A 26,758-nucleotide genomic window follows, 5' to 3' on the forward strand; every position below is an offset into this window, starting at 1 on the left:
TAGTGGTAACTCCACTGAGTAGCTGCCACAGTGCCATGAAATGTTTTTGTTTTAGAGATAACTACCTAGCAATTTTTCTGAAAGAATTATGTTCATGTGAAAGTTGAAAAATGCTCTCCTCCAGAAGAGACAAAAACAAATTTCAGACTGTCAGGCTTTCCCCAGAACTAGACACAGCACACTTGAGTCAGATCAAATTCTCCCCACCAGCCCAGGTTGATGCTATAAAGCCATGGCCAGGCTTGGCAACCAGCAGTACCCTACAGTAGGTATTGTAGGTAACTCTGCATGAAATGCTGCATTCCTTCTACACTGCTAGTATTTGTGCAAAGCTTACCATTAGTTTTGCTAAGTTGTGATGGTCTTTTTGTGCTGCTCTGCTTCTTCTTTTTAAGGAACTGGTGCTGGGAAGCTAATGACCCCTCCACAGCCACCAGCAAGATCACCAACAACTGAACTTACAAGCAAGTCTGGAGTCTTAGCCTGGACAACAGTTCATGACCCTTATTCACACCTTAAAAATGGAAATATGCATATCATTGGTAATATTATCTAAATGAGATCTTTTAGTATTAGTTGAATGATTTTAGTACAAAAGTTTGTGTCTCAGTCCCACTAAAAACTCAACTCTTTCTTGTGACAAGAACAGTGTAGCATAACTAGACACACAGAAACACTTTGTGCAGCCCTGTACAATGAGAGAATGTTAAAGTTTTTGCATAAATGTCTTGAACTATCCAAAAGACAGGAAGGGTACACACTACAGGCAAATTTCTTTAAGATGGTGAAAAATTTCTATAGTGTGCTTACATGACTATTCTTAAAAACATTCATGGATGTTTAATAGCTTCAATCTTGTAGAATGTAAACTGTTAAGAACTGCTTTTGGGTCTGGTGAATTGACTGTTCATTCTTGTTTATAACAAATTCCTTAAAATGACCTAAAAATACATAAATCAACCACAACACCATCAGTGTAGAAAACTGTAACAGTAGCCAGCTTTACTTTAGTTAGTACCAAGATGGTGTGTGCAATTCAAGCCAGAAAAGTACCTTTCCAGTTTGCTTATGTGGAGTGAGCCACTATGAAATGCAAGGGAAAATTCTTCAGCATTTTGAAATGAAATTACTTGTGGCAAATATTTTTTTAATAACCACTTACAAATGACTAATGTTTCTCTGAAACTTCCCAGATGACTTTGAATCTAAATTTACCTTCCATTCTGTGGAAGATTTCCCCCCACCTGATGAATTCAAGCCATTTCAGAAAATTTATCCCAGCAAGATAGCTAGAGGTAAGTGTGTAAACATCAGGTCTAATACATATCCAATAGCATTAAAAACAGGGAGTGAAAATAAAGAGTGCAGATCAGTATTAATATGAACAATAGGTTGCTACTAGTTGCTAACTGTATATGAAGAAAATGGGGATTTGTTACAGTGGTAGTGAAGACCAGATTCAGTAATAGTGTTTTTCATTTTAAAATATTAGTATGAAGAAATAAGATGAAGCAGGTTTACATGTGATTTAATTATATTCTTTGCATTAAGTTACGGAGTGCCTTGAAGTTGAAAACAACGTAATATAAACTCCAGTGAGTTGGTTTCTATTCATAAACTTGTGAAATCGCTAAATAAATAGGTTATACCTATAGAAAATTTTATATTTGATCCACGTGTTCCATCACATGTTTTGATTGAAATCCTAAGCATGGTTTTTACACGCTGGAATAGCAAAGGCGCTCAGTACCTGAACCTCTGCAGCAGGGAATGACAGAAGCTTGCTTTGTTTGTGCTTAGCTTAGAAACTTAGTATCAGGCACTGCCGGAAGAGCAGAAGTTCACACTTACAGCTTTGAAAACTGGCTTTTGAAGGTGCCTGAAGATCTCATGCCTATATTCTGCTTTTTATAAAACCCCATATTTTCTTTATTACTAGCTCAACTATTTATCATCAGCTCTTCATTAAGTTCTTCCCTGTCAATGTACTTTGCACTGCTTTTCATAGCAGCTTAAGTCAGTCTAAATCAGCTGCTGTGGTTCCACCTCCTGTCCTTCCACTTGTACTGTTATGACTGTATAGCAAGATGATCTGATCAAAGACTTTTTACTAAAGGGCTACAAAGCGTGTGCAATATATATGGTTCAAGAGCAGGAGGAGATAAATGCAGTATTCCTTACTTGATTGTTTAACTGCTGTGGAACTACATCCAAAGTTTGTATCCAAAATATGTATTTATTATTTCCTCTGATTAAACCTGTCCTATCTATTTACAGATCCTTCTAAAAATCTTCCATTAAGAACACATGTGAGATGAGAAGCGTCTTCTGATGCGCTTTGGCTTGGTATTAAAAATGGAGAAGATCAAGATAATATATGAAACACAAGGGGGTGCCTTTTACAATGACAGAGATATTTGAATTGCAAGTGCTGCAGTGTTAACATTTCTATAAACTGGAAGAGAAGTTTAAATGACACTTTTAAACTAGCCTATGCACCACAGGAATGTTAGCATAGGCTTTTAATTATTGTATGTATGTGGATTTTTTTTAAGCAGAGCATCCTAACGCTTTAAATTCTTTGTAGTGTTCAAACAATTCTCATTTTAATCATGGCTGACATGATACCTCAAGTATACTTTTTGCATTAAATGGCTGTTGTTCATCCCTCTCCCATCATCACTTTTTATTTTAGAAATCCTCTGAAGTTATTTTTCAGCTGTTTTTCAGTGAACTATCAAAAATTAATGTGATACCTTTAGTCTCTTTGCATATTTCTGTTTCTTGTATTCTGCCTATCCTCAAATTGCAGCAGAATGGCACCTTCATCAACAGATGGGCCCACAATCCTTTTCTCACTGAGCACAAAGAGGAAGGAGATGATATTGGGTTGCAGCTGTTCTTGAGCCTACCTCCTACTGATCACACAGCCTTACAGGACAGTGAACATGACTGAAGAAGCCCAACCAGGCAGAGTGGTTATGGAATTGACAAAGACAATAGAACTTTTCCAAACTGGATAAAGTTCTACTGGAAGCAAAAAAAAAGGGGAATCGGGGGTGCGTGTATGTGAATACACATGCCCTGAAGTATGTGTTTAAGGGCACATGTCTTTTGCTACTGTCAAGGTGGATAGGATATTAACCATGAATGTGACAAGCCGTTTTTACCCAACAAGGAGAAAAAGCCCTTTGGAGCCTAACTAAGATGCACAACACCCACATTTTAGAAAAGCAAGTGAAGCTACTAGTGTTCACTCATACTGAGCAGCAATGAGGATTCATTGTCCAAAACAACACATGGAACAAGGAATCCACTTTGTGGATTGTTGTTCCTTTGAATAGAGTTGGTTGGTTGAGAAATTAACAGCCTAGCAGAGAACAAGATTCGAGCTTCCACTTTTAATGGGCAGCTAGTGGTGAGGTCTTTGGATCACCACTATTCAGATCTGGATATCAGCTGTCTGTTTCCAGCAAAATATTTCCTTATAGTTTTCCCTAGGTAGTTCAGAGTGTGAATAATGTCAGGATGAGCCTGATACTAAGTAAGTCAGGCTATTTAAGGTTAAGATACTGCTTTCATAATTTAAATTCCTTTTGTCAGCAGCTGTAATAAACATTGGCAACAGGTAAAGATCCTTCTCCATTGCCATGTCTTTCAACAGCAGTATTTGGGAGAGAGAGGTAACTGCATCCTTACACCTCTCTGCTTTTCTCTTAATCCTTGCAACAGCTCAGCTATGCGCCGACTCTTATGCATTCTACCCTTATGCATGCTCATGGTGTGGTGATGATGTAAGGGTAAAAAAAGTTTTTGAAGCTCTTCCACTCATAGGACTCTGCAGTGTTATTCATCTTTTTTCTAGCCTATCATGATACCTGGCTGTTCTTCATGTTAAAAAAAAAATAGTGATGCTTTAACCAGTACTTTCTTCCACCAGTATTATAGTTGATCAGTATGCATGAAATGTGATAATAAGCAGGGGTCAGCACATATACTGCTTCTCTTAAACAACTGCTAAAGTTTAATATTGCACTGAAGCTTATTTTGTTAAAGTACTATTAAGAATGAATATTGCTGGTTCTTATCTGTATTTCAAACTTGTACACAGCTGTGTAATAACAACTACCTTTATAAGGATTTTAAAGCTGTTCAGGTATCTTCTGGCAGATGGTCTGAACATTAAAGGAAGAAAAATTTTACTCCTGTTTTTATTATGATTAGAGGTATTTTAGATGCAAACAATGCCTTTTAGAGATTAAACTGGAAAACCTGTGCACATTTGTGTTTAAAATGCTTATACAATGTAGTGAAGTGTTATTTATCCCCATTGCTGAAGATCCACTGAAACTTCAGAAGCTCCTAGTACCTGGGTATACAGGCTCACACTAGCTGTAACCCCATGGGAGTTGATCCCACTGTGTACCCAGTGCATTTGCCACGCTCAAGACCAGAAGAAGTTTCAGGCCATGGAGATAGCTCTGATTTTCTCAGACTTACAAGACTAGTGATTACACTGAAGCATGTTGCTGTAGCCCACTGTTTTTTTTTTTGTTTGTTTGTTTGTTTGTTTTTTAAAATGCACTATACAACTGAAGCAAGAACAACTTACTGCTGGAAACTCACTGCCTGATCATTGGGCCAAAATTTTGTTTTTGTCATATGAACAGTTCCCAATAAGGACAAGTTCCCACAAGCTGATTGCAGATGTTTGGTTTTTTTCATTTCTACTCTTAAGAACTAGGCAAATAAGATACATGTTGTTGTTAGCTGGAACACCCTCCTATTACATTTCGCCTCTCTCCAGCTCCCAAAGGTTGGAAGGCTGAACTGTGCAGAAGAGCAGTGTGAAATGATGTCTCCTAATCTGTCCTCTGGCAGGGACAATCATTTTTATCCCTGTTCTCTCCTGTTCACAGCTACCCAGCTTCTCCTATGGCGATGCTGAGCAAGAGCAAGCAACAACTAGGGAAGCAGCTTTGAAGTTTAACTTACATGTTAAATGCTGATTAGGACTATTTTCTTTCAGAGCACCCTTTCATTCTGCAAGATAATTTCATGGGAAACCCATTTACTTAACTGTAAACAGGTAGCAAAAGCACACTGCTCTTTCAGCTTTTTTCATCCAGGATGATCCCCTCCTAAATGTAGAGTGCTCCTTGCAGTCACTATTCTGGCTAGGAAGAGAAGTTAAATTTTAGGGTTTATTTGCCTATTTTCCCCTTCCTTTGGCTCCAGTTTCAGAATACCTAGGCATGAAAGCTGAAATTGTTAAGACAGATAGGGCCCACTACAGCTGTTCCTGCAGTAGAGAGATGGGACCATGTGCGAGAACACAATTAAGCAGGTCATCAAGAATAAAATATCTTCATGTTTATTTCTGCAAGTGAACAGGCTCAATACTTTATTTTCCAACTGTCTGTATTGTCATATAAGGCAATACTGAAATAATGAGTCTGAACAGAACAACTTTATAAAAAAAAGTGTGAGAATTCTGTATGACAATACCACAGTACTTGCATTTCCCTGATGCACAGCTCCCTCACAGTTTCAAGTTGAGATGTTGTTGCCTTCTAGAGGCCCTTTTACCTCCTTAAAAGTCTGTGGTTTGTCACCATCCCCATTCCTGAACAATGACAGATTTGAACTCCATGTGCTAGTTTCTACCTATTAAAAGCATGGACTTCTTGTCTGTTCCTCCTCCCCTTAAAAAAAAAAAAAGAATATGACACAGGACCCAGTGTTTCTCAGTTTCATTCTTAAAGTATTTGCCCATTTCACTTCTGGAAAAAGAAAAACACAAAAAAATCAAGTCTGTCAGTCAGTCTGTCAAGAAAGGAAAGCATGCTGCAGAACTGCGCTGGAGATAAGGAAGCGAAGTCAGACAGCCAATTCTACTCCTACCCAGCTGCAGACACATTCATCATTAACTCACTGGCACTCAACATACTCCTCAGCCACGTACGCTCCCCGCTGAGATGGCGAGGAACCGTTGAGCAGTACCAAGACAAAAACAGGGACACAGTAGTCAGGTATAGACCAACACCCAGCATCTGTTCGCTCAAAGTGTTCCAGCAGTGTAGTTCATATATAAATGGTACCTTATTAACTGTGCCTTAGGAGTCAGTCGGTTATAGGCAGTTGCCTTCCCTGTCCCGGCCGGCTCAGCCCACCACACCCAGCAGTATCCAGCTATGTTACAAACACACAAGCTGCTACGTCAAGTTGGGAGCAGGTAAAGGCAAAATCTCCGCCAGGGGACCTAATTCTGGTCATTTTTACAGGCATAATGTCAGATGCTGAGTCAGTACAATCAAGATGATGCAGTACAAGGGCAGTACAGCAAGTTTAAGAACCAGGACTTACCTCCTAGCCCCTTTAAAACAGGGATTTCAACTCTACCATTCTTTGTATGATTTATCAAGAAGAGAAAAATACAATGCATGTTAGATTTGCCACAAGCCTAGTCCTGAGCCGTAGAGAAAAAAGTTTGCGTTCAATGACGATATGGCAGTTATCCTGATGAAGTTAATCTTTGCTTTAATTGGTTGCCCAACATACATATTTAAACATTCTGTACTAAATTAGCCAGCATGCACACAGTAACTGGACCAGTCAGTAACTTTCTCCTTTCACTATATACATACACACAAACAGAAACACCACATGATTGGACAAAGAAAAGCAATTTGTTAATCAGATACAGCTATTAAGGAATATTTTTTCCTTTAGAAATGCTTTTTTCCTGCAAATTCATAAGTGTGAAGACTTGTCTTTCAAGGCTTGAAGAACTTTGCAGTCTTCCTGTGAAAAGGCTAACAGTATCCACTGTGGCTGAAACGAGATAATACTGGTTTAAAATAGATTCCAAGCAACAGTGAAATTGAAAACAAAAACATTGCCTGCAATACATAGGGGAAAGGGACTTTTGAGACAATCCAGTGAGATGCACTGATGGAGAAAGGTTGCTTGGGACCTGATCCTACAGACCGTTTGTTTGGTGTAAAATAGGGAGAGGATGCCCAGAATTAGATCCAACATCTTGCATTCACTGATACCTGTTGGTACCAGAAACTCAGTACCTAAAGAATTAAAATGTTTGCTTACTTCATTTGAAGAACTTGAGTTCTGTGTCAACACAGTCATAGAAAAGATCCACTACTTCAGCAGCATCCAGAATCTCTGTACGAGTAAGGATATCTTCCATCGCTTCCAAGCCTTGTTTTTCAAGGTCTAACATAATCCTCATCAGCTTCTGACCTTTATCCTAAAGGCAGATGATGACCAAACTGAATTAACCATTAAATTAGCCCATTAAACATTCTTACTATTCATTTTTATTATGGGGAATGTTTGAAATCTTTTTTTTAAAGTTGAGAGGGAAAAAAGCCTTTTTGAATATGCACTATTTCTACCAATAGTTTTTTGGACAGTCAGAGGCCAAGAGCAACAGTGCTGATATTCTGTATATTAGGAGCAATAACAAAGAAGCAGTTCCCATGTTTAAAGCAGAGAAGAAAGAACAAGAGAAAGAGAGAGAGCAGAAAAGGGTATAAGAATTATACACATGAGAAAGTAGTAAAGCTAGCAAACCAGCAAACAGAACTATTTGTGAAGATTAGAAGTCCTGAAGATTGTACATCTCATAGGATGTACACATGTATCGCTCAGATCACCATCTTTATCTGAAAGATAATGATTAGATTTGAAACGATGTTTAATGTAACAGCAGCAAAACTCCAGATAATACGGAAGGTTGTGTGTGTCATTCTGACTTACTTCTCTCCATGTTTCTGGGTAGGAAATCTACTCCTGAAGAAAGTACCATTTTGCTTTATCCAGAATTTAAAGTCTTAATTTCTCGGAGGGGCGAGGGGGGGGGGGGATGTTTTAATGGAGAAGTGCAGTTTGTTTTGTTTGCAGCTTTCAAAATTGAATTTCAGAAACATGAGGTTTAGAATAAACGATGGCTCTGAGCTCTCTCTGAGCTCTCCAGGATTTCAAACTGGCATTTCTGCAAAAAGATCAGGGAACCTAAGCTAAGCTTTAGATTCTCAGCTAGCCAGTTTTTATAGCATAAAGCCTGGCTAAAACTACAATTCCCTTTCTGGCGTCAGTTTTGGTGCCACACTGTGATGCTTTTTGTTTTAATAGAGAAAAGCCTACCAGCTAAAATGTCCCTTGCAGAGATTCCCTACTAGGTTTCCCTGAGTCAGCATCTCATACAAACTCACAAACGCTATGGGAAACAGATGCCCATTGACTCAATGTTACCATAGAGGTGACAGTTTTTGAACTGAACTATTCTAGACAATTAAAACTACATCTACCCACAACCGCATTTCAATTAAAGTCTTGCTAGCAGAGGTTACCATAGTTTCCTAGATCACTAATGGACAAGTCTGAATGGTGTTATGATCTCAGCAAATTTCTGACCTGCGCAAACACGCAGAGTCAACACTGTTCAACAGGAATTCTGCAGGAAATCAAGAGTGCTGTGATAGCTCAGCTTGCCTGAAATACTAATATTAGCATGACTGGCTTGTCCTGCATGTTTTCTCCCTCTGTTTTACTTCCTCCTTCCCATATTCCTAGGCATTATTGAAGAGAACAAAAAGTATTTAGTATTTCAAATAAAAAAACTGAAGTTTTTTTTTTTTTTTAAGGAGGAGGGCATAAAAATTCTGTGATGCCATTATCTTAAACTAAGCCACATCACAAAATGTTTTGGATGAAAAGTACACAAGTCCAAGAGCAGTAAAGTTAGAGTGCGTGGTTAGGATACCCAAGCCTTCATCCTGACATAATTAGAATTAAAATATTATAGTGACTGCTAACATATTCTACTTAATTTTTTTCTTCTTTTTTAAGGAAAGATACTCAATTTAATCATCAGTTATTCAGTTTACTGCTGCAACTGTAATTGGAACTGTAAAAGAACAGTTACTGGACTCCTTATACTATGACAGCTGAAGTTATATATCAGTTGGAAAAGCTGTGCAGACCAAATAATCCATTTCTTGCTTTTGTTTATTTCCATGAGTGAAGTGAATCACAAGCTGATTTTGACTCACAAAGCATCCATAAGTGTTCACCACTGAAGAATTTTGTGCTAGAAGGTTTTCAGGTACTTGTTGCATGACATTGAAAAATGTCCTTTTCTTGTACGGCATTTAAATTTTCACAAAGTAATAAAAATGTACACACTGAACTAAGACTTACAAAAATTGTGATGTGCAAGTTATTCCATATCCCACATTGGACTAGGATCCAGCGTTCAAAAACCAAGCTAGAAAGACTTGGTGCACAATGGGTATTGAACAATGTGCTGGAATTTGTAAGGAAGTCCTGCAGCTTTCCCATCTCTCCTCCTGCTGCCACACATATGTACAAGTTAATCAGCTTATTAGTTTATGACTTTTCACTTTTGGAAAGTCATGGAGCAGAGCAATGTTCACAGGATAACTGAAAAAAACTATGTAGAATCTTTTCCCCTTCAGAAGGCATCATTTCGGATGAACCCACAAGAATTCTAAGAATATTCAGAGAACTCTTTTTGGATTACAGCAGTATGGAAAAACATTAACCAGGATGCATCTTTCTTTTTCAATGAGTGACCTTAAAGTAAATTATAAAGCTAGTAATCTACATTTATTTCCTTAAATGAGATCTGTAAGTGTTTTAATGGAAAATGTTACTAGTAAGAATCAAGGTCATGAAACCATTCAAAACTTTTGTTTCTTTTTGATCAAATCTTATATAGATAGGTTTAGGAAAATCTCCACAAGATTATAAAATGTTCCAGGTCCCACAGTCTTACCTGATCGTTCTCAAGGACAGATCGGGCCCATTCATGTGCCTTGTACAATTCATGCCTGCGGTCAGGTTTTTCCTGGAATCGAGGTATTTTTTTAGCGGGATCGTCACCACCAAAAGAAGGAGACTGCACTTTTGGTACTAATTTGACATCATCAACAAAAATAAAGGGTTTAAATATGGACCTGAAAGAAATGGGAATTACTGCTTGCAGTAATCAGAGAGATTTTCTGTACATTATCCAACTCTTCAACCTAGCGTATTTTAAAACAACACAGAGAACAGCATAGAAAATGCTAAGCAGCACGAACACGGTTAGCAAGTTGGTACTGGCCACAAGCAAAATAAACATGAACTATGCCTGCCAATTATTGTATTGCATTTTTTTTTTTAATCTATAGGCTTCTTTACTCTCCTTCATGCTACTTCCACTACTTCTTTAGCATTGTACTTTCCAAGTTTGTGTGTTGTGCAAGTCTCAATGTTCAGCCCCACATCATTTTTTCTCCTCTGTTTGCACTGTCATCTCCCCTTCTCCCTCCCAGATATAATTCCCATGGACTACTAAAAAATCTTAGGAGTCCAGAAGCTCATGCACCTCCAAGCTTCTTTGCGTCCCTACAGCTGAAGTCTCTATGCCAGTTCTTTGCCAACATAAATCACTCAAAGACAGGAATTTAAAAATCACATACACATGCTTGTGTGGCACAGAGAAGATTACATAGCCTGCTCAGTATCAGAAGATTTGGTGTATAAACCAGCAGCATTAAAGAGGCTTATGTCAAGGAAAGAATAAAGACACAGCTATCACCATCGTGACACTTCCCAAGTAACTTCAACACTGAGCTTGGATCTGAACTCAGAAGCAGAATTCAGATGGCAATTTGGTTCTAAGCTATAGGGAAGATCGCATCTTCCAAGGGGCAAGGGGAATCAAAGATTTTATTCTTGAGAACCTGAGAGGAGAGTCTTCCCAAATGCATGTGGAAGCTGCCTTCCTTTTAGATATACATCGATACAGCACCCTACATTCTGCAGTAAAAAAGCTGCCAGAAGTGTGAGACTTCTGCAAAGCATGATTAACAACCACTGCCTGCACACAGTCAGCAGATTCATTGCAGCTACCATCACTGTCAGGAAGCTTTGCTGACTAAGAGTTAGCATGAGTCACTATCTGCAGTTAAAATAATGCCTTTTTAATGCATTAGAGCATAAAATTAAGCAAGAAAGGCCTCAAGTAAGTTTTTTTTTCTTTGTTTTTTTTTCCCTCCCACCAGATTCGAGTTCCCTACGCAAGGTGGGCAGGAAGTCCTTTGGGGATGACTGACTGCCGCAGCACTCAGCAGCACCTGATGCATCGTACTGCTATCAGTCTCAGGAATGACTGTCAGCTGTTCAAGATCACCACGTCCTTCTCACCATAACCTCTTTACCTCAATGCAAGTGGCATATCTCCTTAAAAACTGTGAGTGGTTTAGTTTAATTTCTGTGAATGCCAGGTGGATTCTGGTTAAAGCACAAGATAATTAATTCTTTGATGATCTGGCCCATGAATTCTCTTATCTCTTTTCCTGCTTTCAGGAGAAGGCATCATAAAGCAATGGAAATTGTCGCTCCATTAAAATACATACTTGGTGTATCTGGGAATAGCAAATTTTTTCCTTCATTAACATTCTTTTCTCATACAAGGCTACCTAGAGCCTCTAGAGGCTACCTAGCTTCCCTCTTTACTAGTTTGGCACTTCACTTGCTCAAATTTTACACCCACCTGTCCAAAAGAGGTAACTGAAATGGTCCACAACCTTATTGTTTCAACAAGAACCCAACTGGCAGGCAGCCGCAGACTCGAGTATAGTCCTCCCTAAGCTGCAGTTATTCTAAATGCCGTGACTTCAGGCAGCAGTCCAAATTTCTCCTTCAGCTCCAGTGGCATCCATTTAAAATTGCAGGTTAGTAACACGGGGATTTTAAGGGCCGTCAGATTGCACACCACTGACCGCATTTCTGGTTAGAACATGCGCTTGAAGCACTAACATATACTATAAATACACAAACAGTAGGCAGTGCAGTGCATTTGTTAGGAAGTGTATGTTAGCTATTAGATTTATACTGCCTTTTTAAATTCTAGTGTCCTAAACATTAATCAAACTGTTATGCACTTATAGCCTAGTGAGCAAAAATAAGGTGACTTGAAAAAAAGGCCAATACAAAGTGTTGTCTTGTTTTCAAATTATTACTTTTCAGATTTTAATCTGACGGCAGAAAGATATCTTTTCATCAAGGCGTCACTGACTGGCCTTTAGGCCAGACGCAAATTAAAGAATTTCCATTGACTTCCCTCTCTTCCCCCAACAAGGATCTCATTCAATGCACAAAAAAGAAAAAACATTTCCTGACAAAAATAAATGAAGTGTCACATTAATCCGGAAACACCCTGTACATTGGATGCTTGTGCTTTTTTTTTGCTAACATCTTGTAGTTCCAGTACTTTTATTCTGTATTTATTACGTACTGACAGAGCAAGAACATCTGGATCTAGAAAACAAGAGCTGCATAATATTATCTGGCAACTAAGTGAAAGGACTGTAATTCAGAATTTCTTTGAGTTGTCTTCATTTCACTTTAAAGAATGAAAAACCTTGAAGTTTACAGAAGCTCATTGTTTTTTAAATTATAAGCACAATTCAAAGTAATTTAAATGTCCTTTAACTCCTTGAGCAAAACTTAACCCCTCTCCCTCCCCGGGCCTATTTTTTTTTAAATTGAGATGTTACACTAAAAGGACTTGCTTCTATTGCAAATCCCTTTTTTGATGACCAAAGCTAGCACACTGAGCAAGTTGAAATGGCAAAGCAGATATAGACTTAACCACAGACCAACTGGATGGAATGCACACTTTTTCACCAAAAATCAGCCAAAGTAGCTTTCATTTTTTCCCATGTTCACTCAAAATTTCTACTTCATCTATATTCAGGCAAGATCTACAAACACATCCCATAATTTGAAAAAAATAAAACTAGAGACTCAAAAGGGTAGATAGAAGATGACAGGCAGGGTATTTGAGAGGGCTGTGTTCAGGGTTAGTCTGCCTTGTCAGAAGGCTCTGCTAATGATTCCTAATAGCTGCTATCCACAAATCCTTAGCTAAAGTTCTTTCCTCCTCCTCCCCTCCGACTGCCCCAAATCCTGTATTAGAAATCTTTTAATGTGAAATAATCCATAGATCTCTTCACAAGTAGTAAACAGCTCTGAAAAAGAAATGGTTTCTATTTCAACAGAAAAAACAGCAGAGAAGTCTCAGGCTGCAATCTCTGGTATAGAACCAGTGGACTCCTACACTTGGTCTTTTCATAGCGGAGGCTTTAAAGCTCAAGAGTCCTCTCAATCATACAGCAATATGGCCTCTGTGAGCTGCAGGTTACACAATCATAGCACATTTTCAACCCAAGAAACCAGACTAGTGTCCCTAGAAAACATTTGTTGGGCACAATTTGGTGTTGTCTGAGTTTAATGGGATGCAATAGAAAGTGATGTCTTTCTAATCATGTCTGCCTGGCATGGAAGTTAGACTGTTAAGCCTCTTTGTTAAGACACTGGTGTTATCTGTCCACTGGCCACATCTTCTCTTGACCTTGCACCCCCTAATACATCCCTTCGTCTCTCAAGCTAAGGTGACTGCTACAAGAGGCAGCAAAGACCTCCTTCGGCAGCAGAAAGTGGTTCCAGTCTACGAAAGCTCTTTTAAAATAAGGCATGCATCAAGGGAAAGATCCTGTCTTGGGCTGTCAGGAAAGGAAATGTCATGCAAACAGTAGCTCCCTAGTAGCTACTTGGAAGTGACTGTAACTGTTTTTCAAAATACCTTTGTGCTACCATAATTCTAGGTTTGGCTAGTACTGGGAGCAACTCTATGGGTTCCCAGAGCTTACAGTTTTCTAGACTAGAGACAACCCTGTTGGCACGATTCAAAAGGCCTCTGGAAAACAGAAAGGACTGCAGAGAAACTTCTCTTTTATTCAATTCTGATAACAGGATTTGTTTAATAACTTTCAACCCATCATCTACTCTGTACCCAGGAGACTCGCCAATGCTGTGGCTTACCTTGAAGGGTCTGGTGTGCCAGTAAAGTAATGAATACACGGAGAACTAGGGTCCTGAGGCAGAACAGACACTATGCTAGCTGTAGTAAGGAAAGATTCAGAGTCCACACAGACACCACTGTCCTTATCACGCAAGACATCAATCATAGTTTGTGCAGAAATGTGACCTATATGAGGAGAGGAAAAAAAACTGCTGAATGTTCAATGGCTCAGACCCCAGGGAAAGATTTTAACTTGAATGGGCTTTGTAGGCCTACTAAGAGCAATGACACTCAGCATGAGCATGTCACAAATCCAATTAACAGTTTTTATTTAAACAGTGTAAGCCCAGAATTAACTTGCCTAGCTAGTAAAAGAGAACAGTATGAAGACTTAGGCATTTCAATGGCTAGATAGGGAGCAATCTCATTAAAAAGATATCTTTCAGATAGAAGGCCATCATGTCTGTAATACTGCTTCTGTGATCTCTGTAAACACATCACTTCATAAAACACCCACTTCTCCTGAAGAAGCTACCTCTAGCCAAGTCCAGGCAGCATGGCAGCAGGCAGCGCTCTGATCTCCCACTTCTCATCTATTACCATTAGCTCTCTCTCAAAGCTGTGAGACATTGTCTCATGTGAACATGATCTTACAGCGGCAGACTTGCACGCTGAGGGTTTTCTTCAAACTGCTGTCTATGAGAATTCCCTGCTCTCCTGCTATTTCCTGCACGTGTCCTATCATAACTTTCTCCCCACGTGCCTACATGTTTCCTTGTACTAATTCCTTGTCAAGGGCCTCTTCCCTAGCAGTTCCTCAAACCCTGAGCTGACCAACCCTTCCAAGTGTGGGTGCCTCAGGCCACCAAGGGATATGGAATAGCCCAGCCGATCTGAGAGATTTGTAGCCATAATCATGTTTGAAGTAGTCCTATGGAGTTTTAGTACTACAACCTAGGTTTATTAAGACCTTTCAGTTATGGTCCTCTTCAGAATTACTGTTTCTGACCCTCAGACTCAAACCACAGCCCAATTTTAGCCTTAATAGGAAGTCTGTATTACAGTAAACATTTCACCACTGGACTCTCCTTGACATTTGCTAATATGTGAAAATGCTAACCATTTAGTAAATACACATCTTTACTTGAAGTCTTTAAGAAAATGAAATAATTTGTACCATTCTTCACACATGAAAGAGCAGATGTGTGTTAGTCATGCACTGCTGCAAGCTGCAGTCATTTCAGAGCTATTTTGGCCAGATGCAGTGCTCTTAAGTCATTAGTGAACTTTGGTCTGGAAGTAAACCCTTCCTTTGACTGAAGGCAATTGGCCCGTTATCTTCTCTCATAACTCTGTTCTGCTTGATAATGAAAAATGAAGTCACTAGCATTTCTCTTCCTTAACCAAACATATTTCATGTATGAGGCCATATTTTCCGATACGAGCCCGTATAATTACACTAAAGCACACATGCATGGCACATCATGCATACCAGAATAACAGTAATTTTAGAACTGTAATCCTGTTTTAGAACCTTGACCTTGTTAGAGATTAATGGCTTCACCCTAAATTGAGGCAAGTCTAGGGACAGCCATTAGCTCTGGTCTTCCTTTCTACATGGTTTACATATAGAGCTACTCTCAACCACTTGTAGTTCTGCACAGAGTGCCTGAGTTCCAGAAAGGAGATAGTCACTACAATCCCCATCGCGCACACAGAATGATTCACACTTACCACCTTGCTTTTCTAGGCTCTCCCTGCCAGAACAGCAGGCTAAATGGTCATCAGCAAGAGAGAATACTTCAGAAAAATTGAAATCTGTGTCTCCATTCCACCAGCCTTGACTTCTCACGTAATTCCTCAGCTCAGGATGCTCAGCATCAATTTTTGTAGTTAATGAAAGCTGATTGCAAATGCATTTCACACCCTCTATAGAAACAGCCACATATCACAAGAGATCATTAATACAGTTTTTCTGGGAGAAGCTAGAAGGACAAAATAATTGCAATTAGGAAATACATTAAATCACTGGTTAGGATGTACATTTAGCATGACTGGGTAACTACTCATACACAGAGTAATCAGTAACTGCAGGTTTTGCAGCTCAATTCTCTGTGCCACATTTAGTCATTTACACTGCCTTGTGATTAATAGTGCCATTTAGTCAATATAGCAGTTTCATGATCGCTCCACGCCTCATACAGTCTGATTCTAAAGTAATAGAAATTTCTAACTGCCAGAGGATATAGTTACAATGTTAAGGGCACACAAGCCTAATCTTTTCTCTAACGATATTTTCTTAAGTCCATCCAAAGGCAGCACCACCAAAAGGCTTTAAGTCTGAGTTGATTTCAAAATACATTCCAACATAGCTGCATCTAGATTAATGAATATTCTTTGCCCCAAAATTGAAGATTTAATTTGGAAGCTACTTCAAAAGCTATTTAAGCTTACCAATTGAGAAACAGTTCTAGCTATAAACAGCAAAATATAGCCTTAAGTTCAAGAAGTTAATTTTTAATCTACTGGGGATAAAGCATGGTTAAACTAAAAATGTTTCATGTGAAATAATATAGATTGTTTCACTGATTCTATAAATGGTAAAAAATGACATGAAGTAAAAATAAATAGTAAGCAACCTTTAATAAAGGTCTTGATTTCCTTTTCCCAAAACTACTGCAGTGCTTATATACATACATCCACAGTATGACTAACAGTGGCTGCTGTAGATATTCCTCAGAGAAGAAAGTACATGCATCAGAAGCCAGGAAAAGAGCTGATAAAGTAAATCTGCAAACTAAAATAAAACCAGATTCTGGAATTTGGCACATTTTCTTAAACAGAAACAAAACCAGTATTTGCAAAAGTTATCAATACTGCCTTCCACAGAAATAAACTTGCCTTTCTAGCACCCCATGAATGCAATTTAAATAACGAGCAGAAACCCATGCTACAAAGTCCTGTGCATCAGTCTGCAAAAGAATTACTGTTATCATTCAGTTCTGACTTATAATAGGTCACTGACAATTTGTTCTGATTCACACTTTTGGACAGCACACCTTTCAGAGAATTTTTCTTACTTGAGTGACAGGAATATTTGTGTTCATATCAAGCTAGGGAAGGCACTCCTAGCAAGTTTTTAAATATTACATTTAACAACATAGGTAAATTGATATTTCATGTTTCTGCTCGCTACCCTCTCTCCCCCCAAAAAAAGGAATTTATCAAGCAAAAGAAAATAAATTTCTCTTTTCAGATTAGGAAGAACAACAGTAAAAGTGTTTGTCTTTAAATTACAATAAAAAAAAGCTGCTTGATTTTCATTCACCTTAAGCTTTACAGAATTACTGCTATAATATTATTAAAAAGCTCTGATAACAGGGTCAGGGGAAAAAATTGTTTTTATACTGCTGGGGAATGGCACATTTTCCCTGTTTCCCACATTTTCCCTAAATGTGTTTAGGCACTCATTTGCAAGCTTAAGAGCCATGCTTATGGATGCAACAGGAACATTTTGAACATAAAGTATTAAATTTAGAGTTCGTACATAGCCAAAAACCCATTCCCTTCCCTCCTGGCAACCTTAGTTTCCGTCTCCTGCAGGATGCAACCAATTTGATCTGCTACTCAAGGGGGACTCCCAAAGAAAAACATACAGGTAAAAAAAAAAAAAAAAAAAAAAAAAAAAAAAGAGCGAGAGAGAGAGAGAGGATAATGCTGTAGTATCATTTCAAAAAGCTGTAGGAAGTAGATAAAGGCAAGAATTTATTTGCTGGGAAGAAGGATGTGGTTATGTATTGCTGACATTATTGATTTCCCAGAATTTGAGTTTCATCAGGACAATATTATTAATCTTGGATATCTATTTGTGAGGGAATATCTCCTCCATCTTGCAGCTATCCCAAAAATACAAGCTTTATATTTTCACATTTGATAGCGTGAACTGACAATAAGCCATTACACAACATTACAGAGCCTGGTGTTATTCCCTTGCTTTGGTATAATCAAGGAGTTAAGCACCCCACCTCCCCTCGTCTGTTGTCTCCTACTTTGAATAAAGGGGAAATGAAAATAGAATTGAATGGATGTGTTATAGCTCACAGTATAGATAATAAAAATCCTCTTAAACTATTTCCAATGTATTCAAATGCAATTGTTTTAAAAACAAATCCAACTCTTCTGAAAAATAGTTTCCTTGAAAACTAAAAGCAGTAACCAGATTACATTAAATATATATTAAAGCATATTATATTAAAGCAGCACATATTTGCTGGTAAAGTTTTAAGTAAGTTCAGCTATCAAGCCAGTGAATACTAGAAGTCTATGTATAGCTAAACAAGTTTGACAGCTCTGGCTTCATGCATACAGAAAGAGAAACCACCTACAAGTTTTAAGAGTATAAAAGTGTTGTTTTCCAATACTGGATAAGAAATGGGGGTGGGGGGGCCTACCTCTGTTGCAATAAAGCACCAGCCAGTTCAATTTTATCTATGTGCAATCTTTGCTATTAATATTTTAGATTTGCAAGTAACAATTTGTGAATTATTTCCACTGAAAGATGCTTGACACATTCCAAATTTCCAGTTCTAGTTACCAAAGATAAAAATTCAAGCACAATGATTATTACCTAGCTTATGTATACAGGTAACATACTGACCAGCTTCATAGAAGATACTAAGTTAAATCAACACTTAAAAAACAAGGAGCAGTACAAAAACAAAAGAAGGCTAAAACTGACGATTTACTCAGTATTCTCCATATAATTGCACAAGTTAGTCACTTATTTAAACTCCATGACTTAAGGCCAATCATATGATTGTATATAGCTAGCTTGCCCTTTTATTATAAATAGCTGTAATTATAAAGAGGCCTGCTGTGAGTCATAAACTAACCTGTGATTTTTTCCGCTGCCCAATACTTCCCAGAAGTCTCTAGTATCCATGCTTCTTTTCTGTCCACAATCAGAAATGCACTTTGGAAAGTATGGCAAGAATTCCCATCTTCGTAATAATTTCCACCTTGTCCATGCTCCTCTAACAAAGCAACAATTACATCCAATGCTTCTTTAGCTGTTGCTCCTCTTTCTAGGCCAAGTCTAGTAGAAAAGGGTAGAACAGAGATCCAGATTGAGATGTTACAGTGAGGTCTTCATGGGTTACTAATTTTAGACAGCAACACTGATCTGGTTTTAAAATACCAACATGCCAAGTTTGACAGACATAAAAATCCTTGCTTTAATGAGTTGATAGAACTACAAGATAAAAACTTGAAACAAACCAAATAAAATATTATTTTCCTACATTGATTTCTTCATCCTTAGGCCTATCACAGCTGGTATTTAATTTTTTTGAAGTGCAATTGCTGATGAATGACCTAGTCCATGTTTTAAGAGTGCAGTGTTCTATTTATCCCTCTCAGACAGAATGAATTTGAAGGACAAATTTCAAAGGCCTTTAAAATAACCACTACATAAGCTTACCTCTTCTATACAGAAGATTGGAAAACTAAAAATTGATATTTCTTCCCTTCTTCTTTCTGGTAATGTTCAGTGTTAGCAGCTATCTACAACTTCTTTTTCAATACTCAAATACTTAATTGCTCATCATGCTTTGAAAACTAAATGTATGTTACACACAATGCAGAAACCAATCCAAGACATAACACAGTGCTTATTGTGTACTGTAGACAGAGGTATTTGTGCATAGGCACACTTCAGTCTTCCTGCAGAAGTTTCCTTCCCCCACATCCAAAAATATATGTTATTTGCCAAACAGAATCTGAATAGCTTGAAACAGGTACAAAAATAAAATTGCAGATGCTAAGACGACTTCATTCAGATACAGAATCAGCTCAGAATAAAAGTCTAACATTTCTTATGTGTAATATAAAAGTTTGCATATAACATAGATATATACACACACACGTATATATAGACACACAAATAAGCATACATAAACTGCATAGAAAATCAAGTAATTATCTACTAGAAAAAAAAATACTAACTGCAATAGATGAGAGGTCTTATTTAATCTTTTCATCAAGAAAATTGACATCAATTAAATACAAATTTGGGGCATGTTTATATTTAATTAATGAAGACATTCCAAATTCAACAATCCATCAAGCAATGTTGACTTACGGGGTTATAAACATCTGGTAGTTATGCTAGCTGGTGTTTACTCTCACTTTCCAGAGAATCACATTGCTGGAAAAGAATGAACTAGACCACTTTTCTATGTTTCAAGAAAGTCCTATTTAGCTTCTAGCATGGAATACTTGGAGTAAGGACTCCACTTCCCAGAAGATTTCCAGGCCTTAGTAAATAATTGGATACATGGCCTGGATCTTCAGTGCAACTGAGGAACACTGAAGTCAGCCTAAGAACACAACCATACATGACTAACACATCATACTGCAGTTTTCCAACTAAACACAGGAAAAAAAGGTACATGCTAAGACTCTGCCCTCAGGATTAAACACTGGCATTATCTTTGCTATTAGAAGAGAGCTGATGAGTTTACTCTCATATATATCATCTCTAAAAAAAAGTTGTGTGGCCTCACAGGCCTACTCTATAGCATATTATCTGATGCTGCAACCGCGCCATGGTTGTAGCTTCCATAAGCAGTGCCACCTCTTATATATACACATTTCTAATGCAAGTGCAAAGGCTGTCACTGGCTTAAGACAGGTAAAGCCTTTCTTCACTCACTGTGTTATCAGGCCACATTTTACAATGTGTAATTTTGTTGTTCTGTCACCAGAATACCATATTGAAGTACTATGAATTGTTCTGCTTTCAGAAGTGGACCATGAGTCACTTAGTTATACTAAATATCAGTTATATTTATACATCATCCAATAGTGATTTGCCTAAATTTCCACTTTAAATTTCTAATGATGAGGATCCTGGTATTCCCCAGCTTATTTGTTTCAGTTATTTCAATTAAGACTTTTCTTCCTCTGAAATTCAATCTAGCTTTCTTTACTTCTGAGGAATCAACAGTCTTACATACAATAAACATGAGACCCACTTTTAAAAGGAGAGAGAAATCAAAACAACATTCAGCTAGATGACTTAGTTCTATTCAGAGGAACAAAGGAGGGCGAAGGGGATGTGGGAACAAATAACGAAAGTAACAGCACAGCAAAAGAACAACAGCTGACATGGATTTATTAGAAACAAGTCTCAAATTCATCTAATCTCTTGCTAAAACAAAATGACAGGATACGTCAACAAGGAAGGATCCACAATTTTCTATTTTGGCAAGCTTACTGACATCTTCCTAATCAAGCTAGGGAAGTGTAAAATAGATCAGAATACATAGTAGGTGCAAAATTGATTAGGAAAAAACAACCAACCAACTACCTACGTCCAAAGAGCAGAAGCAGGATCCAAAGAACATTAGTATATGTCAAAATGGAAGAATATAAGCAGACTCTTCAAGCATTTTTGGTTTGCCATTCAGTGTTTTCACCAAGGCTGTTAATAAATGACCTAAAATCACCTGAATCTCTTTTGGAAAAGATATAGAAGTTGTCATCTATCAGAAGGTAAACCTAGATCAGTGTCACGGCATCCCATGACAGGAAAAAAAAAAAGAAAAAGAAAAAAGAAAGAAAACAGGCACCATACTAGTCGTTATACATACATAATTAACAAACAGAAGCATAACCTCCAAGAAATTTGAATATTCTGCTCTGCTCACCGACTCAGCTGAAATCCAGTCTTGGGCACTGTACTTTATGAGATTTGTGGCTCAGTTAAAGATATTGCTTTTGTCTGAACAAGGAAGGACCACATTTTGAAAAGAACATGATTTAAAATGAAATATAAACAAATCAAGGGTGTTTTAGGAGAAAGAAAATAGATGTACAAGAGCAGATTTGACAAAGCTATAGAGAGCGACTGGATTCTGCCTTGAAGAAATGGAATGAAAATCTCTTGAGGCACCTTGCGGCCAGATCTATATTGATGATGAAAACACTAACCAGAAGAGTCCAAATCAGACCTGTAAATTATCCCATGCAAATGATTTCCAAAATGCAACTATTGATAATTAGGAAATGCAGTATTTGTATTTCAAACAATAGCATATCATCTTATTAAAACAACTTCCCATTTCCTAAGGGAGGAAAGAGCACTGAGTTGCATCACCTCTGTGCTTGTCATTAGTTGTATGCGTTTAACGATGAAAGCAGCCTGTAGAAGTCTTGAAAGGTAAGAAATTCAACAATTGCTACATTTGTATATAGCTCCACAGAAGGAAGACTGACATTGGTGTCCCAGGAATTACAGTCTAAATGTAAAATGTAAATGACTTAGACTTTGCTTTTGCTTGGGTGCTCTTGTCTGTCAGTCACAAAGGGCAGAAAATAAACACTCAGACATGGTGGGGGGAAAAAAAAACCACTCTGCACAGCAGCTACACAGCTCATCTCCATGAAGTTATAATTCTTGCCAACTGTCTTGACATCCACGTCCTGGGTAGCTGCAGCACAACCTTCCCACCAACGTATTTCAGAGTACTCTGCAAGGGCCACTGGAGGAAAAGTTTTCACTCTCAGGTAGGATATCTTGAATTATTCATTAAGAAAATTTCAGTGACTCAGTACAATTCACTACCTCAGCACTTCCAATAAAGTATAAGATCATATTATAATCTTTTCAAAATAGTATTTTCTTAAGCTTTCCCACTTCAATCCTCAGTTACAAGTGCAGCCTTTCCAAATGAAGTAACATACATGACAACAACATTCTACAATGTTTAGTTTTGACCTAAGGAAAGAAATTGTTAAAATCACTTTTCAAGAGAGGATTCTCAGTTTATAAGGGCATATTGAACAGCTTTCTTCATTTATATCTTCTGTATGATAACATTGTTCTAACTGTACTAGCATAGGCAAAACAGTACACCCTCTTTTCACATGAACGTACTTCCCTAAATAAACAGATGCCTTACAGGGGTACTGTGGCCCCCCACCCACAAAAAAACTGCAGCCACATTAGAAAAAACACCTGAATAACACTCCAATAAACTAACTAACATAGCCACGCTGGTGCAGCTTTTAAAGCCAGGTTTTGAATCTATGCCTAGAACAGGGAAGAAAAAGAAAGAAAGAAATTTGTGTTGTTTTTTTTCCAGTTTCCTATCTGCTGTGACTAGCTGCATATTCTTGACTTAAACCAGGATGGAGACCAGCCTGTACAAAATAGGAACAACTTCTACCTTCATTCCCTCAAGTCAGTCACACAGTCTTCATCCATTTCTTCCAAATCATTCCGAACCATGTTTGGCACACAGTGCTGTGATCTGCTATTAAGCTAATGATCTGTAGATACCTAATTACTTCTCAGGTACAGCAGCATATTAGGTAGCGTACTGTTGCTAGTCATTAAGTCAGCAGTTACTAAACAAGCTAAGAACTTCATGAAATATACCTTTATATATATACACACCTGTCCATCACGGTCTTTAAGGAAAACAAAGTTTTGTCCGTGAGTTTGCAAGATGAATTTTCAATTTCTCATTTCAACAGCAGAACATGCTGACTTCAGAATTATTTTGCCATACTGCTAGATGCCTCTGGCCTATTCAACAGAACGTGCTCTCAAAACACCCACCTACAGTCTTTGCCTATCTTGGCTGGATTTTAAATCCTAACTTAAAAGTGACAATTTCAGACAAGCTGTCGACAGGCTCAGAGAGACAAGAATTTTACCCCAATGAAAAGATCAATCACTTTCAAGAGAATGTAGAAGCAAAGTCTTAGGGGAGCCTCAGCACCCAAGTAAAACTAACACTCTACAATCTGAATGACACTCCTGAACAGACACTTATGCCTGTTCTGAAGAACATTTTTCAAAGCATGAAGCTTTCAGTTTCTTTTCCAAACAGCTGAAGACATACATGCCCACACAAAGTGTTACTGTTAATCCTTCAACTAAGATCTGACCTATAGATGCAGAAGTCTGACAAACACATAGGTGTGAACAAAGTCTGGCCACCAAGGGTGTGCATTTTGAAGCAGGTTTATGCAGGTTTATGCAGGTTTGAAGCTCCTGCATTTATTTTCCTTCAATAAATCCTGAGTGATAGAGCTATCAAGTAGAAAATCAATCATACAGACTGCAATGAGGCCGCTGGCACCAGCTGTGCCTCTTCTTAGCCACCTGCAGAACTCTATTTTATAAGGTCATCCAATACAGGTAAGTTTAAAGCAACTGGCCACGTATTCACAGTGAGAGAGAATCACTTTGGCTGGAACCATATGGTACTCTGCAACATGTCTCTGTAGTCCTCCTTGCCTGAAGCACTCACCACCTTTAAGATACAATTTGTTCTGCAGATAAGATGGTGGGGAGGGAGAATAATACCCACAGGTAACTCAAAGGTTGCTCATGACCAGTTTCTCCTTATTTGGGTATCTCCAGATTTGCTAGTGTGGGTGCCTCTAGAGCTGCTGGATGACACATCTACTTGCTTGTTAACCGGTATTTTGAGTCTATAATAGTCGTGACTAAAACAAGCAGAATGTTTCATCTAAAACGATGATTTGTTAAAATTCCAGGAGAACAGTAGTAGAGGGGCATGGGAAGTCACCTTATACATCCTTCTTCCTGAGAAAAGCTTGTCTTACATTTTCTTAAATAAACTCCCCAATCTATTGTCTCCTTCAATACAATTAAATTCACTAGTCCATCCATGTACAGCTTCTCTGTAGATACTATCAGTGTACAGAGTTTAAGGAAAATACCAAAGAGAAACATAACCCCAACTCCTTCGTGCTTTTCTGATGGATCAGATTCTCTAGGTCTGTGATCATACTTCCCAATTTTCACGGCATTCTCTCCAGCTAGTACACATTCCTCTTGATTTGTGGCAACTGGAACTAGATACTGCATCTCTGCAGAGATTTCACTAGAGTCGGAGAACTTTTACATTCACAGTTTCAGGCAGCTATTCACCTAACAGGAATTTCATCTACCCATGCTTCCCATCTTGCTCATGAGAACATCTTCTAAGGTTTTAATGGCCTCCTACAAGTCAAGATATCTATCCTATCCTTTATCCATAAAAATTGTTGTTATCTCATTACAGTAGGAAAATAGAATGATTTGGCATGATTTTTCTTGACTAACAGAGAGCACTGCAATTATGTTCTCTCTTTCATATTTAAGTGGGTTTTTCTTGTCCTCCGAGGAACTGAGGTTAAGCTGGTCTATGACCCCAAGTTTTTTTCCCCCAATCTTTCAAGGACAGCCACCATACTTAACCTTTTCTAGTCATCCAGAGACTCCTCCATTTTTTACTAGTTCTTAACAAAAATAAGAATGGTTCTGAAACTGTTCAGCTTGCTCATGAAGTACCTTATGGCAAATTTCAGTAGGCTCAATTTGCTTGTCTGAAATTGATTTGGTTAAATAATAACTATCTCTTTATCCCTTTAAAGTAAAGTGAGTTCCTTTGTTCCCCTTCCCTTTGTGGTGAGTTTGCACCATGTCCTCTTGTTCTTTCATTTTCATCTTTTCCCCATCCCCTCCTTTGAATTCTCTTCATTGCAAGCTCAGCATGCAGGCTGAGACTTATAACGCAGCGCAAGCCTTTCAGGCAGCCAGCCTCCACTAAGCAAGCTTCCAGGAGTTTGTTTGCCAGCAGTTAAATAAGGGCAATAGCAAACTATTGGAATGCATGGGCTGAAGTAAGGCAACAGTAGCTTGTTTATGCCCACACTTGGATAAAGGCCCATAATGAGCTTTTTAGGTTGGAGCAGGCTGTTTTAAAGGAGGGGAGAGTAGGGCACACCAGCAATCTGGTGCTACAAATTAGTTAGCAGTTCCTTACTAACAATATATTATATCATCATTTCTCTCCTCTGTCAAAATAGAGAGTGCTAGACCGTAGGGTACATAGACAGGGTAGGTTTACTGAGCTCACTTTAGACTGAAGCAGCACATTCTGGGTAGCCAACTTCAAATTCCAAGTACTTTAAAACGTTAACTCAGCTGTGCCTCGTGTCCTGCCTAGACAAGTCCACTGCTTATATTGTTTGAAAACCTCTTAATGCCAGCACCAAAACTGTTACCCAGTATCATCATCATCTAAACCTTTAGTGTTTAAAAGCTGGTCACAACTCAGCAAGCCACCAACCTGACAAGATCCATTCCAAGCAAGGCTTCAGATTCAGAAGCTGGTTCTCTGGTCACAACGGCTTCATTAGCTACGCAGACTCCATGTTCATTAGCTCCCATTTCTGCTCCCCAAAGCCAGGAAGGCCTGCTCAGCACAACAGCATGAGTCTTCGGCACCTGCTCAATCTCAATATATGTGCACTACATTGAGGGAAGGGAGAGTAGGAAGAGAAAAAGCAAATGAATTGCAAAAACTTCATTTAATGCTGTGACTAAAGTAATTCAAAACTTCAACACACAGACAGGACACAAACATCTTGAATAGAAGCTTCAGTATAAGATAGTGGGGAATTTTAAAAAACAATATTTAACTGTCACATTCTGACCTTTATGTCTCTATGCTGCAGAAAGCCTGGGAGAACACATCTGTTTTGACAGTTACAGGCTTCAGAGAGTTGTGCAGAACCCAAGCACTAGAGACACAGTAGAAAATAGCAGTAGGTAGATCGTACTGTTTCCAATAAACATCAGTTGTTTTGTGCATGGAAACAACACCAAACAATTCTAGCATCTCACCTAGGTACAGTCTTGGGCACTTTATTCAGTACATGTCATGACAACAATAACTGGATAAAGTACATAAAAGGCCTCCTCCTCCTCTCCTCTACTGTCTCCCCTGCAGCTGACCAGACCTGGTGTTAGTAGAAGGAGAAATCAGGACTTGAAAG

General features: G+C 38.3%; 2 protein-coding genes across 6 annotated transcripts in view; one reads left to right on the top strand and one right to left on the bottom strand.

Moving 5' to 3' along the window:
• Nucleotides 1-11,155, top strand: part of WIPF3 (WAS/WASL interacting protein family member 3) — a 44,238-nt gene extending 33,083 nt beyond the window's left edge. For 3 of the 4 annotated variants that reach the window (XM_062569264.1, XM_062569265.1, XM_062569263.1), the window contains exons 6-8: nucleotides 396-542; nucleotides 1,194-1,295; nucleotides 11,094-11,155. In XM_062569264.1, coding sequence (XP_062425248.1) covers nucleotides 396-542; nucleotides 1,194-1,295; nucleotides 11,094-11,143 — 299 coding nt within the window. In that variant the 3' untranslated portion in view covers nucleotides 11,144-11,155. Of the gene's footprint in view, nucleotides 1-395; nucleotides 543-1,193; nucleotides 1,296-2,277; nucleotides 4,203-11,093 lie in introns of those variants that run through there. The other variant, XM_062569266.1, reaches the window with a different exon arrangement.
• SCRN1 (secernin 1) overlaps nucleotides 6,524-26,758 on the bottom strand; it is a 36,981-nt gene continuing 16,746 nt past the window's right edge. For both annotated transcript variants that reach the window (XM_062569267.1, XM_062569268.1), the window contains exons 3-9: nucleotides 26,050-26,231; nucleotides 18,790-18,992; nucleotides 15,632-15,826; nucleotides 13,918-14,083; nucleotides 9,821-10,001; nucleotides 7,108-7,267; nucleotides 6,524-6,834 (exon numbers count right to left, since the gene is read on the bottom strand). In XM_062569267.1, the coding sequence (XP_062425251.1) occupies nucleotides 7,109-7,267; nucleotides 9,821-10,001; nucleotides 13,918-14,083; nucleotides 15,632-15,826; nucleotides 18,790-18,992; nucleotides 26,050-26,231 (1,086 nt within the window). In that variant the 3' untranslated portion in view covers nucleotides 6,524-6,834; nucleotide 7,108. The remainder of the gene's footprint in view (nucleotides 6,835-7,107; nucleotides 7,268-9,820; nucleotides 10,002-13,917; nucleotides 14,084-15,631; nucleotides 15,827-18,789; nucleotides 18,993-26,049; nucleotides 26,232-26,758) is intronic.

The sequence above is a fragment of the Rhea pennata genome, chromosome 2, assembly GCF_028389875.1.
Source record: "Rhea pennata isolate bPtePen1 chromosome 2, bPtePen1.pri, whole genome shotgun sequence".
NCBI classification, from domain to species: Eukaryota; Metazoa; Chordata; class Aves; order Rheiformes; family Rheidae; genus Rhea; species Rhea pennata.